This window comes from Microcaecilia unicolor, chromosome 7 (genome assembly GCF_901765095.1).
Source record: "Microcaecilia unicolor chromosome 7, aMicUni1.1, whole genome shotgun sequence".
NCBI classification, from domain to species: Eukaryota; Metazoa; Chordata; class Amphibia; order Gymnophiona; family Siphonopidae; genus Microcaecilia; species Microcaecilia unicolor.
Window position 1 is genome coordinate 75,713,186 of NC_044037.1, and position 16,366 is coordinate 75,729,551.

The window sequence follows — 16,366 nt, forward strand, 5'->3', positions numbered from 1 at the left end:
ACGCTGCTGACGAGAGCGAGCGCGCTGGGGCTTAGCCTGGGCCGCAGGCTGTCGAGAAGGAGGATTGTACCTACGCTTACCAGAAGAGTAGGGAACAGTCTTCCTTCCCCCATAAAAACGTCTACCTGTGGAGGTAGAAGCTGAAGGCTGCCGGCGGGAGAACTTGTCGAAAGCGGTATCCCGCTGGTGGAGCTGCTCTACCACCTGTTCGACCTTCTCTCCAAAAATATTGTCTGCACAGCAAGGCGAGTCCGCAATCCGCTGCTGGATCCTATTCTCCAGGTCAGAGGCACGCAGCCATGAGAGTCTGCGCATCACCACACCTTGAGCAGCGGCCCTGGACGCAACATCAAAGGTGTCATACACCCCTCTGGCCAGGAATTTTCTGCACGCCTTCAGCTGCCTGACCACCTCCTGAAATGGCTTGGCTTGCTCAGGAGGGAGCTTATCCACCAAGCCCGCCAACTGCTGCACATTATTCTGCATGTGTATGCTCGTGTAGAGCTGGTAAGACTGAATTTTGGCCACGAGCATAGAAGAATGGTAGGCCTTCCTCCCAAAGGAGTCTAAGGTTCTAGAGTCCTTGCCCGGGGGCGCCGAAGCATGCTCCCTAGAACTCTTAGCCTTCTTTAGGGCCAAATCCACAACTCCAGAGTCGTGAGGCAACTGAGTGCGCATCAGCTCTGGGTCCCCATGGATCTGGTACTGGGACTCGATCTTCTTGGGAATGTGGGGATTACTTAGAGGCTTGGTCCAGTTCGCCAGCAATGTCTTTTTGAGGACATGATGCATGGGTACTGTGGACGCTTCCTTAGGTGGAGAAGGATAGTCCAGTAGCTCAAACATTTCAGCCCTGGGCTCGTCCTCCACAACCACCGGGAAGGGGATGGCCGTAGACATCTCCCGGACAAAGGCCGCAAAAGACAGACTCTCGGGAGGAGAAAGCTGCCTTTCAGGGGAGGGAGTGGGATCAGAAGGAAGGCTATCAGACTCCTCGTCAGAGAAATATCTGATGTTCTCCTCCTCCTCCCACGAGGCCTCACCATTGGTATCAGACACAGGTTCATGAACCTGTGTCTGAAGCCGTGCCCGGCTCGACTCCGTGGAAACACGGCCACGGTGGGAGCGTCGAGAGGTAGACTCCCTCGCCCGCACGGCGAAGCTCCCTCCGCCGACGTCGTCGGGGAGCCTTCCTGGGAGGCGACCGCAGTCGGTACCGCAAGCGGCACCGATGTCGGAGACCTCACCCCGGGCAAGGGGCCAGCCGGCGCCTCACTCGACAGAGGGGAAGGGCGCAACAGCTCTCCCAGGATCTCTGGGAGAACGGCCCGGAGACTCTCGTGCAGGGCGGCTGTGGAGAAAGACATGGAAGCCGATGCAGGAGTCGAAGTCAGAGTCTGTTCCGGGCGTGGAGGCTGTTCTGGACTGTCCAAGGTGGAGCGCATCGACACCTTCTGAACAGAGGGTGAGCGGTCCTCCCGGTGCTGATGCCTACTGGGTGCCGACTCCCTCGGCGACCCAGAGCTCTCGGTACCGACACGGGAAGGAGACCGGAGTCGATGCTTCTTTGACTTTTTCAAACGAAGCCTTTCACCGGAGCTTCCCGGTACCGACGAGGAGGACGTAGAATCCAGCCGTCGCTTCCTCGGGGCCGAGGCCGAAGAAGGTCGGTCTCGGGGGGGGGGGGGGGGGGGGGGGGGGGCTGTACCACAGGAGCCCTCAGGGTAGGGGGAGACCCACCCGAAGGCTCACCGCCACTAGCAGGGGAATGGACAGCCCTCACCTGCACTCCAGTCGAAGCACCACCGTCCGACGGCATCAGCACTAGTGGAGGTCCCGGTACCACCGACGCCGACGCAGCCTTCCGATGTCTCGGCCCCGAAGATGCAGAGGGTCAATGCCTCGATGCAATCGATACAGTCGCGGCCGAGGGCGGAGGTCTTGACGCTGTCGATGTCGACGCACTCGATACTCCCGGTGCTGATGAAGAGCCCGAGAACAAAACGTTCCACTGGGCCAATCTCGCTACCTGAGTCCTTTTCTGTAAAAGGGCGCAAAGACTACAGGCCTGCGGGCGGTGCCCAGCCCCAAGACACTGAAGACACGACGCGTGCCTATCAGTGAGCGAGATTACCCGGGCGCACTGGGTGCACTTCTTGAAGCCGCTGGGAGACTTCGATGACATGGGCGGAAAAATCACGCCGGCTAAATCAAAACTCGTAATTGCGGTAAGGCACCAAAAAGAGGGGGAGAAAAAAAACTCGACCCGAAGCCTCAAAAGGGCCTACCCCGAAAACGAAAGAAAACTTAACAGGGCCAAAAACTAGAAATACGGGAAAGGGAAAAAGACCGAAAGGCCCTTCTCCGAAATCCCTTTTTTTTTTTTTCAAAAGCGAAAAGTCAAAAGACGCGCGAGGGTCAACTTAAGGGGCGCGAACGGCGCAAACACGACCTTACCAAGCGCGGACAAAAGAAGACTGACGAACACGAGCCGGTTCGGGCGGGAAGACGGCCGCGCATGCGCGGTGCGCATGGGCGCGCGAGGACTAGCAAAGGCCTTTCCTAGTGAAGTTTCCGATTGGAGGGGCTGCCGTGGACGTCACCCATCAGTGAGAACAAGCAGCCTGCTTGTCCTCGGAGAATACATGATTAATCCAACAATATTAATACAACATTTTATCTGTTAATTACTCTTTAGATGTCTTCCCCTTCCCCACTGAGCTACACAGCACAAGCAATCGTAGCATATGATATGAATGTGATAAAGTACGCATATTTGACCCTGATCTGTCTAACATTTTTGGGACACAGACCTTAAAAGGTTTTGCTTCCCAACTGCTAGAATTATCATCAAAAGCCCACTCCAGCCACGAAGTCATTAAAGTTTTGTTTTTATTCCACCCTTTTGCAATACAGGGATTCTGTGTGTCTATCCAATGCATTTGTGAATTCTATCACTATTTTTTTTTGTGTGTCCACCACCTCCACTGGGAGGATATCCAAGCATCCACCATCCTTCTGTCTATATAAAAGTATTTCCTGATGTTACTCTGAAGTCTACCACTCTGCAACCTCAATTCATGCCCCCTAGTTCTACCGCTTCCCCATCTTTGACAGAATTGTTTGTAATTTCAGAATGTAAGCATGATACCACACATTCTATTGAGGGATAAGTCAGTAATTAGTCAGCTTCTGACAACCAAAATGTGGGGGTGGATGAGCAGTAGATTGTCATGATTAATCCTCTTCTCAATTTCTACCATTACTGCTCCTCTCTCTTTCCTAATTCAGAATGACACTCTATAAGGTGAAATTAGGCCTTACCTGCTAATTTTCTTTCCTCTAGACCCTCCAGACCGGTCAAGACGCTTGGGTTATGCTCGCCTACCAGCAGAGGGAGACTGAGAACACAAAACTTGAAACTATGTACTTATAACCTGTGCCTAGCCATCTATAGCCAGTATACACTTAGCAAAGCAGAGAATAAAAACACAACTCTGAAACTAGAAACCCCTGTACCTGGAAAACCCAAGGACAAGTACCAACAGTGTGCTGAAAACAGACGAGACGTCACAGCGTCCCGCTCTGTAATGTCTTAGAGTCAAAGAATTCTCTCTGACCACACAAAACCTTAAAGGAATAGTCCTAGCAGAACACGGCTCAAAATACTGCTATCCATATACACGGCTCAAAATACTGCTATACAAAGACACGGCTAAGGAATACTCCTGCGAAAAGAACGGACGGCTGAATCCTTCTGCGAAAAGAACGGGCAGGCTCTTGACCGGTCTGGAGGGTCTAGAGGAAAGAAAATTAGCAGGTAAGGCCTAATTTCACCTTCCTCATCAACCCTCCAGACCGGTCAAGACGCTTGGGACGTACCAAAGCAGTATCCCAACTAAGGGCGGAACCCTCGTAAAGCAGAAGACAACACAGCCGCTCCAAACCGAGCATCTTCTTTCGCCTGAACATCAAGTCTGTAATGCTTCACAAAGGAATGAATAGAGGACCACGCCGCAGCCCTGCAAATCTCTTGCGGCGGAATAAAACTACTTTCCGCCCATGAAGCTGCTACTCCCCGCGTAGAATGACGCTTCAACAAATAAGCCGAAGCAATAGTCTCCTTCAACCATCTAGCCAGAGTGGCCTTGGAGGCAGCTTCTCCTCTCTTGGGACCTCCAAACAAAACAAACAACCTGTCCGAGGATCTAAAATCTTGTGTTCTGCTCAAATAGGACCGCAACACGCGCCGCACATCCAACTTAGCTAAACGACGCTGCGCGGAATCCCCGGCACGATCACCCAACACTGGCAACGAAATCACCTGATTGACATGAAAAGAAGACACCACCTTAGGAACAAAGGAAGGAACCGTGCGTAAAGTCACCTTTTCTTTGGCAAAAGACAGGAAAGGCGCTCTGCAAGACAAAGCCTGAAGTTCCGAAATCCTACGTGCCGAAGAAACAGCCACCAAAAAGACTGTCTTTAAAGTAAGATCCTTACACGTAATGGAAGGCAAAGGTTCAAACGGGAGCGCCACCAGAGCCTCCAAGACCAAATTTAAATCCCAAGGCGGAACCACCGGGCGGCAAGGCGGCCGGAGCAACTTCACTGCCTTCAAGAACCGCCCCACGTCCGGAGAAGCCGCCAAGGATACTCCCCGAACCTTACCTCTAAAACAAGACAAGGCTGCAACCTGCACCTTCAGAGAGGAGAGCGAAAGCCCTCTGTCCAAACCATCCTGAAGAAAATCCAACACCTCAACCGCTGACACGCGCAATGGGGCATAGCCCCGCTCTTGACACCAATTCTCGAAAATGCGCCACACCCGCACATATGCCAAGGAAGTAGACCTCTTACGAGACTGCAACATCGTAGCAATCACCCTGGCCGAGAAACCCTTATGTCTTAAACGGTGCCTTTCAAGAGCCAGGCCGTAAGCAAGAATGGAGAGGGGTCGGCCATCTCGATCGGCCCCTGCACCAATCTCACCCGAGGCCCCAGGGGAATCGGATCCTGCACCAGCAACCGCATCAGATCTCCGTACCACGGACGCCGGGGCCAATTGGGCGCTATCAGGACTACTAATCCCGCGTGACGACCGATCCGCTGAACCACTCGGCCTACCAGCGGCCACGGCGGGAACACGTAGAGCAACTGCTGAGTCGGCCACGGAAGGACCAACGCGTCGATGCCCTCGGCTCGAGGATCTCTTCGACGACTGAAAAACCGAGAGACCTGCGCATTGGCGGACGACGCCATGAGATCCAACACCGGCCGACCCCACTGAACCACTATCCGCTCGAACACGGAGGGGTGGAGAGCCCACTCTCCGGGTTCCAACGTGTGCCTGCTTAGATAATCCGCGCTCACGTTGTCCACCCCTGCCACGTGTCCCGCCGAGAGACTCTGCAGATGTGCCTCTGCCCACACCAGCAACTCTGCCGCCTCTAGTGCTAACCCTGGACTCTTCGTTCCTCCCTGTCGATTCACATATGCCACGGCTGTGGCATTGTCGGACAGAACCCTGACAGCCTTGCCGACTAACAGACAGTGAAATGACCGAAGAGCCAACCGAATTGCACGCGTCTCCAGACGATTGATGGACCAACACGCCTCCTCCACTGTCCAACGTCCCTGGGCCACCTGTCCCAGACAATGCGCCCCCCAGCCTGACAGACTCGCATCCGTGGTCATCACCACCCACTGAGGAGCGGCCAACGGCATGCCCTTCACTAGGTTCGGAGAATGGAGCCACCAGCTGAGACTGCGACGAACAACCTCCGACAGAGCGAGCCTCTCCTCCAGATCCTGAAGCTGAGGGGACCAACGAGACAACAAAGCCCCCTGCAGCTGCCTCATATGCGCTCTGGCCCAAGGAACTACCTCTATCGATGCGGCCATCAGACCCAACACTTGAAGATACTCCCGCGCCGACGGCGCCCTCTGGACTCGGAAAAGACGGATCTGAGCCTGCAGCTTGGACATGCGAGAGGGAGTCAAGAACACCCGGCCTCTCTTCGTGTCGAACCGGACTCCCAGATACTCGAGAGACTGCGACGGCACTAGGTGACTCTTGGCCAGATTGACAACCCAGCCCAGAGATTGCAAAAAGGACACCACCCGACCGGTGACCTCCTCGCTCTCCGCCTTTGATTTGGCCCGAATCAACCAGTCGTCTAGGTACGGGTGCACCAAAATGCCCTGCAAGCGAAGAGCTGCTGCCACCACGACCATCACCTTGGAGAAGGTGCGAGGAGCGGTGGCCAGTCCAAAGGGAAGCGCGCAAAACTGAAAATGTCTCCCTAGCACCACAAAGCAAAGAAAACGCTGATGCGCCTCCAGGATGGGAATGTGCAAGTAAGCTTCCGTCAGATCTAGAGAAGTCAGAAACTCCCCTTCCTGAACCACTACAATGACTGAGCGTAACGTCTCCATCCGAAAGGAAGGAACCTTTAGGGCTGCATTGACCTTCTTGAGATCCAAAATGGGACGAAAAGCGTCCTCTTTTTTGGGTACCACGAAGTATATGGAATAACATCCCTTTCCTCTCTCCGCTGGAGGAACAGGGACCACAGCCCCTAAAGCTATCAGACGTGACAGAGTATCGCGGACTGCTCTCGCCTTGCGCCTTGAATGACAGGGAGACACTAGGAAGAAGTCGGACAGAGGCCTGTCGAATTCCAGCGCGTACCCGTCTCGGATTATCTGCAGGACCCACTGGTCTGACGTGATCTGGACCCACCTCTGGTAAAACAAGCGTAAGCGAGCCCCCACGCGAACCAGAGACTGGGCCCCCAAACCATCATTGAGAAGGGCGGGACGCACCGGACGCTCCCAAAGAGGAACCTCGCCCTCCACGACGGCCACCGCGAAAGGACTGAGTTCTCTGAAAGAAACGACCCCTAGTCCCACCAGAATAACTACCCGGCCGATACCGCTTTGCTTCCTGAAAACGACCGCGACCCGCGGATCCTCTAGAAGCCTTAGGGCGAAGTTTCGGAAGCCGAGGAACCTTAGCATCAGTAAGACCTCTTACCAACTTATCCAACTCTTCACCAAACACCAAAGAGCCTTTAAACGGGAGCGAACACAGCTTGGCCTTGGACGCAGCATCCGCCATCCAGCCTCGCAACCACAGGGCCCGACGAGCTGCCACCGCTAGAGACATGTTCTTCGCCGAGGCCCGCAACAAATCATACAGTGCATCCGCCAAAAAGGAGGAGCCCAACTCCAACTTAGCCAGATCTTGAGTCAAAGAGCCTCTGTCCCCTGGCGGGCTATCTAAGAGCCGTTCCGCCCAGCGGAAACAAGCCCACGCCACCAGACCGACGCCTGTAACGCCAGGGCCGACAAATCAAAACTGCGCTTCAGAAAAGTTTCCAATTTTCTGTCCTGAGGGTCTCGCAACGCAGCCCCCCCGTCCACCGGAATCGCCGTGGCCTTAGTCACTGCCGTAACCACGGCATCCACGGTCGGAGGCTTGAGCGAATCTCTATCTTCCTGCGGCAGGGGATAAAGCTTAATCATGGCCCGAGCCACCTTACACGGCGCCTCCGGCGCCTGCCACTCCTGAGTACAGTGGGGGAAATAAGTATTTGATCCCTTGCTGATTTTGTAAGTTTGCCCACTGACAAAGACATGAGCAGCCCATAATTGAAGGGTAGGTTATTGGTAACAGTGAGAGATAGCACATCACAAATTAAATCCGGAAAATCACATTGTGGAAAGTATATGAATTTATTTGCATTCTGCAGAGGGAAATAAGTATTTAATCCCTCTGGCAAACAAGACCTAATACTTGGTGGCAAAACCCTTGTTGGCAAGCACAGCGGTCAGACGTCTTCTGTAGTTGATGATGAGGTTTGCACACGTCAGGAGGAATTTTGGTCCACTCCTCTTTGCAGATCATCTCTAAATCATTAAGAGTTCTGGGCTGTCGCTTGGCAACTCGCAGCTTCAGCTCCCTCCATAAGTTTTCAATGGGATTAAGGTCTGGTGACTGGCTAGGCCACTCCATGACCCTAATGTGCTTCTTCCTGAGCCACTCCTTTGTTGCCTTGGTTGTATGTTTTGGGTCATTGTCGTGCTGGAAGACCCAGCCACGACCCATTTTTAAGGCCCTGGCGGAGGGAAGGAGGTTGTCACTCAGAATTGTACGGTACATGGCCCCATCCATTCTCCCATTGATGCGGTGAAGTAGTCCTGTGCCCTTAGCAGAGAAACACCCCCAAAACATAACATTTCCACCTCCATGCTTGACAGTGGGGACGGTGTTCTTTGGGTCATAGGCAGCATTTCTCTTCCTCCAAACACGGCGAGTTGAGTTCATGCCAAAGAGCTCAATTTTTGTCTCATCTGACCACAGCACCTTCTCCCAATCACTCTCGGCATCATCCAGGTGTTCACTGGCAAACTTCAGACGGGCCGTCACATGTGCCTTCCGGAGCAGGGGGACCTTGCGGGCACTGCAGGATTGCAATCCGTTATGTCGTAATGTGTTACCAATGGTTTTCGTGGTGACAGTGGTCCCAGCTGCCTTGAGATCATTGACAAGTTCCCCCCTTGTAGTTGTAGGCTGATTTCTAACCTTCCTCATGATCAAGGATACCCCACGAGGTGAGATTTTGCGTGGAGCCCCAGATCTTTGTCGATTGACAGTCATTTTGTACTTCTTCCATTTTCTTACTATGGCACCAACAGTTGTCTCCTTCTCGCCCAGCGTCTTACTGATGGTTTTGTAGCCCATTCCAGCCTTGTGCAGGTGTATGATCTTGTCCCTGACATCCTTAGACAGCTCCTTGCTCTTGGCCATTTTGTAGAGGTTAGAGTCTGACTGATTCACTGAGTCTGTGGACAGGTGTCTTTCATACAGGTGACCATTGCCGACAGCTGTCTGTCATGCAGGTAACGAGTTGATTTGGAGCATCTACCTGGTCTGTAGGGGCCAGATCTCTTACTGGTTGGTGGGGGATCAAATACTTATTTCCCTCTGCAGAATGCAAATAAATTCATATACTTTCCACAATGTGATTTTCCGGATTTAATTTGTGATGTGCTATCTCTCACTGTTACCAATAACCTACCCTTCAATTATGGGCTGCTCATGTCTTTGTCAGTGGGCAAACTTACAAAATCAGCAAGGGATCAAATACTTATTTCCACCACTGTAGCTCCTTTCAGCTTGGACTACTGTCTTTCCACTTTTTTTTGTCTTCTCTCATCAGGTGCTTCCTCATTTTATTAGTCAACATGTTGAAATCCAGGACTTTGGGCATGCACTTGGCAAGATTAGAATGGGAACACTAACAAGACAGGAGTTTCTCTGGCACAAAGGTGTGTTCCTTAAGTCCTCGAGTCGATCTCACTAGGACTATGAGGAAATTCTAATAGGAATTTACATAGCTAAATTGAAGTTTATACATTTAGATCTCAGCAGGGGAAGTATGCAGGAAATGCCTCCCTGAGGTCAGGCAAGTTTTGAAAGAGAAACTCCATGTGGAGTTTACCTTTCAAAATTCAACTGCAGGTCTGGAACTGGTGTGCGTTAGCCAACTAGTGCACATTTTCCAGGCCAACCAGACATATTTAACCATTGAATCCCAGCAGTACAAGTAGCAGAACAAATTTTAACCAGATATTCAGCTCAAAAACTTGCCAGTTAGTTTGGTCTGAATATTTGGTTAAAAATAATGGGTAAAGTTATTTTACCTAAATCTACCCCAATAGGACTCAGCAGGCAGATTAACTGACCTCCCTCAGCATCTCTTGAGTTCTGTCAAAAGCCTAAACTTGGCCCTGCAGGGATGCAGGTGGCAAGTGCCTCAACAATCACTCTTCTCTCAAAGCTATGCTTCAAAAGTTATTGGCAGTCAATGAATCTTCACCTCAGCTGAACCTCTCTCTACAGCTCAACTGCTCAGAATGTGATGCTAGACAGTACTTTGAAGATAAAGCTCTGTATCAACCTTCAGCCCTACCCCTTAAGTACCAAGAACAAAGGCTTCCTTTAACAACTCCTTGCCTCTAACAGAGTGGTTCTAAACTCTGTTTTGGGCTGCCTTTGACATTAGTTTAGCTGACTTGGTCTTCGTACATTCTTGAAGACAAAATGATATTCTCATCTTGCAGATCTCAATAGATCTAAGTAACCTTCTTGAGCAGATGTCACAAAAGAAACATCATCATGATTCTGTTCCAGACCCTTATGATAATCCGTAATAGGAATCTTCTGCTAGCCACCTGTGCTATACTTGGCCTTTTAGAACAATGTGTTAAAAATGGATAAAGGAAAATCAAAGGGAGATATTTTCAAAAAGAAGATGGGCAAGTAAAAAAAGGGACACAATCAGTCTGAAAATATATCTATGTCATAGAGGCACACCTAATTCTAAAAAAATAGCCAAAAAAGTAATTTATTGAGTCTAGAGAGTTTAAGCAGAAATGGAAAAACATGATCATACCCTCACAGGGAAAAACAAACTGAGGCACACAACAGCTCTGGAAGCTGGCTGTTAACATTGCTCAAGGATGACATCACCCACATGTAAAATGAGCAATTCACTTGACTTCAGTGGAGGAGAGAAACAGATCCAATCCATGTACCTACATGGGAAATAATAAAAAGGAGCCATACTCTTACCAGAAAAGGTGACCTTCTATTATGCTGGGAAGTACAGCATGTGCTCCAAGCATGCAAGATAAAATCAGGCTCAAGAGGCCAAGTACTGAAGCGCAATGTCAATGACGTATGGTGACACAGTAAACTGGAGAATAAGGAGAGTACAAGAGCAAGGGCAGATCTCATAGGATATGTCAGTCTGGAAAATGATGATAAAATGTCTGTCCTGTAAGCTAATGGACAACTATATAAAGTAAGAGGGACTTATAAAAATGGTGAACAAAAGCCTGAGGAATATCACTATTTGTTCTCCTTAGTCCCACAACTAGTTATTGATCCATGAAAACCAAATCCTTACAAACCTGGTGGCAGGCATTCTTAAACAGGTGGTCTACCAAGAGCCAGATCTCCTTGGGAATCTTCATGGGTTTCTCACTGGTCTCATCACCCTCTAGTGGGAGCATCTGCATGATTGATTTTTCCTGTGGGGCAGAGAATACAAATCAGTAGGGGCATGGTGTGAAAATCTCAGTGACTGAACAAAAAGCACAACATAAGGTTCAAGGATATCACATGAACATTTGAAAAAAATCATGAATAGGTATCGCAAGATACAAACTTATAAAATAGCCCACATACTACCTTCTAATAACTAGAATTGCCAAGTAGCTAAGGTGCAAGATCAGAAACTTTAAGCAAGTGAATATACCGAAAGCAGTCAAACTGTTGTTTCTTAGCAGGAAAACATCAAAGTTCAGAAGCTGTCATTTCTAAATAACTGGAAAAATGGGACCGAATAACATCATATGAGGAAAAGGGTGGCACAAAGGAGATCTTTTTTAGGAGCATAAATATTAAAACATATTGCTTTAAGTCGGTGAAAAGTTGTGTTCCTAAATGAGAAAATCTATAATTCAGTTCTCGAAATCAGCACCTTGGATGCTATGAGTATGTATGCTTTAGTTTTACTACCAAACAACAGACCTAAACTTGGACCAAGTCTGATGGAGAATTTCAAAGCTAGTAAGACTAGCTTCCAGAGTACACCATGCTCCTTGAGGAGTTTTGGGAGGATGGGTGTGGCGAAACAGGGAATTTTCCTGGATGCAAATTTATGTAGCTGTTGTTTATGATGTGCATTTCCTTTGTTTGGCCAGCAGGTGGTGACTGTCTGTTTGTTGGAACAGAACAGTCAGTTTCTTCTTCCCGCCAAAAGCTGTTAACTTAAGCTGTGGAGCAATTTTTTTAGTGGCAGGTAAGGGAGTGGAAAGAAAAGTTTCTCTTTTCCTGAGACTCTGAGACTTAATAACCTGTGAGCAGCTATAACTTGTTCCTGAACTCCCCAGGTACTATTTAAAAGTACATAAGTATTGCCACACTAGGACAGACCAAAGGTCCATCAAGCCCAGCATCCTGTTTCCAACAGTGGCCAATCCAGGTCACAACTGGCAAGATCCCAGAAAAGCTCCACACATTTTATGCTGCTTATCACAGAAATAAGCAGTGGATTTTCCCAAGTCAATTTAATAATGGTCTATGGACTTTTCTTTTAGGAAGCGGTCCAGACCCTTTTTAAACCCCGCTAAGCTAACTGCCTTTACCACATTCTCTGGCAACAAATTTCAGAGTTTAGGTAGTAGATAAAAGTTTCGCTGGCTTTATATTTGATCCATATTCAGTTATCTGTTGTTGCCTGTTCTTTTCGACCTGTTTATATGGTTCACTGTTCTACTCTTACAATAAACCTGATTAGTTTATTGACTCTGCTGTCTTGGACTGACTAAGAATCCTGGTGGTGTGTGTTTTGGTCTGTGGGTGCTTTCAGGGAACTGTAGGACCCCTGAGATTGTGGCCACAGTAACCCAGAAATCACCGGGGTTGAGAGTGGGAGATTAGCCCAAAGGCAAGTGGGACCCAGCAGCCGGGTATGTCAGTGTACAGCAGGTGCACAGGTGATAGTGGACCTGAGCAGTGCTGGGACAGATCCTTTAGGTGGCTGTAGGGTTGACCTCCCCAGGTGGGGATCTAGGTGTTTTGTCGCAATGGACTTTGGTCTTGTGTTTGCTGGGCATTGGCTTGGAGGACAAACAAAATAAATGCAACTGCCAAGGTGGGGTGGGGGGGGGGGGGGGGTGGGGGGGAGAGATTCCCATTTCAGTTATTATGGGTTAAGACTATCAGAACTGATTTTTTGTGTCTATCCTAAGATTTGAGGAGGAGGCTTATTTAACCCCTGTCCCAAAGGCCTTGACTCAACTACCTGGTATGGATGCACTGAAAGATAACAAGTCTTCTAAATTTAAGATCAGTTATAAATAACGGATTATAAATGTGTTATTTATGTGATAATTTGAAATTGGATTATTTATGCCTCATAGAGACTTGGGTGGAAGAGGTAGATGATGTAGCTTTAGATTTAATATGAACAAGTCCTGATTAAGGGAACAGGGTTGCTGGTGTATCCATGATTTTTAAACTAAAGTGAGATATTTAATTCTTACCAGTTAATAGGAATGGAAGGTTTGGTAGTAAAATTTAAGATACTGGGAAACTTAGTGATGTGTATTACTAGGAGGGTGCTAAATTCAGAAAGTTATATTTTCTATGATTTGTTGGTATTAATGAAGTTTTGATGAGATTCCCAAAGATTTTAGTGATGGAAAAATTATGTTACCTGATCATTTTCTTGCCTCGAATCATAGCAGATGAATCCACAGACAAATGGGTTATGACCATCTACTAGCAGGTGGAGATGGAAGGACAATACTGAACTCTGATATAAGACAGTGAGAAGCCTGGTTAGTCAGTATTTTCAATAATAAAGCAGGAGGAGAAACTGAACCATGATACTCTACATCCTTACGATAACCACAACAATCCACTGAAGGAACAACTCAGTAGGAATGGTCAACAATTAACCTAAACAGAGAAAACAGCTATAAAAGACGCAAGGCACTCACTGAGGGTGGGGTTCTGGATTCATGTGCTATGATTCAAGGAAAGAAAATGATTAGGTAAGAACATAGATTTTCCTTCCTTACTGTCAAGCAGATGAATCCAGAGACAAGTGGGATGTAACAAAACAATCTAAGTAGGACGGGCCCTGGACACTCCAGTTGAGAGAACTGCCATTCCGAAGGACGCCTCAGACCTAGCAGCAATATCCAGTCAATAATGCCTGGAAAAGGTATGTAGAGAAGACCACATAGTCAAAAAAATCCAATCAAGCAGTTATATGGTATCTGCATTTAATTAGGGGAAAAGTCTCAACTGTTGCGGCTTCCCGTCTTGATTTTAGGGTGGCATGCAGAAAAAGTCATCAGACTAAAAAAAAACCATACAAAGAACAATTCTTTATTGTTTTATGCTCATTTAGTGCTTGTTATTTTTTTGCTCATTAAGATAGTCAATTAAACCCTTGAACTTATCTTTTGCAATGGACTCCAGCTTGCGTGTTGATTCCAACGGTCCCGTTTCGTAATTCTTCTTCAGGGAACCACACCGCAAGTCCTCAATAATGGGTTACTGACACTGGAGAGCCTGTACGCACACTGACAGCTCTCCAGCGTCAATAACTCATTAATGAGGACTTGCGGTGTGGTTCCCTGAAGAAGAATTATGAAACGGGACCGTTGGAATCAACACACAAGCTGGAGTCCATTGCAAAAGATAAGTTCAAGGGTTTAATTGACTATTTATCTTAATGAGCATAAAAAGAGCAAAAAAATAACAAAAACATAAAGAAGCACTAAATGAGCATAAAACAATAAAGAATTGATCTTTGTATGGGGTTTTTTTAGTCGATGATGACTTTTTCTGTGTGCCACCCTAAAATCAAGACGAGAAGCCGCACGAGACTTTTCCCCTACTTAAATGCAGATACCATATAACTGCTTGATTGGATTTTTTTTGACTATATTAAGATTTAGTAAGCAGTAGCCTGATCTGTGAGTGGTTTTCGAAAAGACCACATAGCCACATAACAGATGTCGTCAAAAGATAAATGTCTGACACTCTGTCCAGGAGGTCAACAAGGCCGAGTGGAGTGAACTCATGAGGCAGATGGAAGCAGTTTGCCCCCCAAAATATAGGCTACCGCAATGGATGACTTACAGGTTGCTTCACCCTTTCTGGGTCACCGGAAAAGAACAATTTGATGATCTGAACGGCGGAATTCATTAGATACCTCCACATACTGAACCAGCATTCGTCACACATCCAATAGGTGCAATTCAGAAAAATCCGCCTGACAGTCCTCCTCGAAGGAAGGTAGCAACAATGAATGGTTGAGATGGAAAGCCAACACTACTTTAGGCAAAAAAGGAGGAAATAGTATAAATTATCACTCCCGCTTCTGTGAACAAAAGGATTGGATCCCTGAAAGACAAAGCCTGCAGCTCAGAAATGTGCTTGACAGAGGAGATGGCCATCAGAAACATCGCTTTCAAAGTGAGATCAGTTCCCCAGGACCAAAGTCCACCACCTTAACTAGTGGTTAAGGTGGTGGACTTTGGTCCTGGGGAACTGAGGAACTGAGTTCGATTCCCACTTCAGGCACAGGCAGCTCCTTGTGACTCTGGGCAAGTCACTTAACCCTTCATTGCCCCATGTAAGCCGCATTGAGCCTGCCATGAGTGGGAAAGCGCAGGGTACAAATGTAACAAAAATAAAAAAAAAAACGTACTTCCTCTGGGACTCAAAGGGTGGCTTCTGTAAGGCTCGAAGAATGAGGTTGGCTTGCCAAGGAGGACAGGAGGCACGCAAGTGAGGCTTCAGGTGGTTCACTCCCTTAAGAAAACAGCCAACTTCCAGATACAAAGCCAAGGAAAGGAAGTCACCTGCCCTCAATAACAAGCCAAGGTGGCTACCTGGACAAGAGTTGTAGGCAAGCCCCTTTTTAAAACTCTCCTGAAGAAAGACCAAAAATATGAGGCAACGACGACTATTAAGAAAAAATAGCGCGCTCTGCACACCACATCTCAAATATCCTCCAGATTCAAGCATAAGCCGAGGAGGTGGAGTGCTTCAGGGCCTGGAACAAGATTGAAATTACATCCTCTGGATAAACCTTCTTCTTTAGTTGAAACCGCTCAACAGCCAAGCCTTAAAACCAAATTGGGAGGGGTCCTCCATTTGGACTGGACCCAGGGGTGTGTTGGTAAATTTTTAACAACAGGCTCTTTCTCTGGACATAGCCAGCTCTGCATTTGGAAGGGCCATGGGTGGCCGGGAGGGGGGGGGGGGGGGGGGGGGGGGGAGAAACACTTGCCTCTCTCTCCTCCCTCCCTTCGTGCGGGCATGCTAGGCATACCTTTGCTGGCAGCCAATAAATGGACTGCCACCACTCCCAACGTCTTGCTCTGAGCAGCATGCTGGAATTTCTCTCACATGCTCGAGAAGTCCCAGCCTGCTGCTCAGAGCTGGAAACAAGGAGTGGGGAACAGCAGCAGTCTATTTACTTGGCTGGCAGGGCTCAGCATCTCCACCAGCAAAGTAAAAAGAATTCAACAGGGGGCCCAAGCCCGCATTTTGGAAGCCAGTTGTTAAAGTAGCCATGGAGGGCCCTACTTTAACAACCGGCTCCCAAAATTCTTCAAAACTTAACAACCGGCTCTTGTGAGCCTGTGAGAGCCTGTTCCAGCACACCACTGACTGGACCCTTGGAGAAGAGATCTGGAAGGAGGAGGCAGCTGAAACGGTTTGGCCACCTGAAGTTGAACCAGATCCACATAGAATACTATTTGT

The 16,366-nt window shown here is 48.5% G+C and overlaps 1 protein-coding gene across 2 annotated transcripts in view; it reads right to left on the reverse strand.

The window, feature by feature from the left end:
* The window catches only part of OCRL (OCRL inositol polyphosphate-5-phosphatase), a 213,450-nt gene that overhangs the window by 40,911 nt on the left and 156,173 nt on the right, over positions 1 to 16,366 (reverse strand). For both annotated transcript variants that reach the window (XM_030208712.1, XM_030208711.1), the window contains one exon: positions 10,984 to 11,103. In XM_030208712.1, coding sequence (XP_030064572.1) covers positions 10,984 to 11,103 — 120 coding nt within the window. The remainder of the gene's footprint in view (positions 1 to 10,983; positions 11,104 to 16,366) is intronic.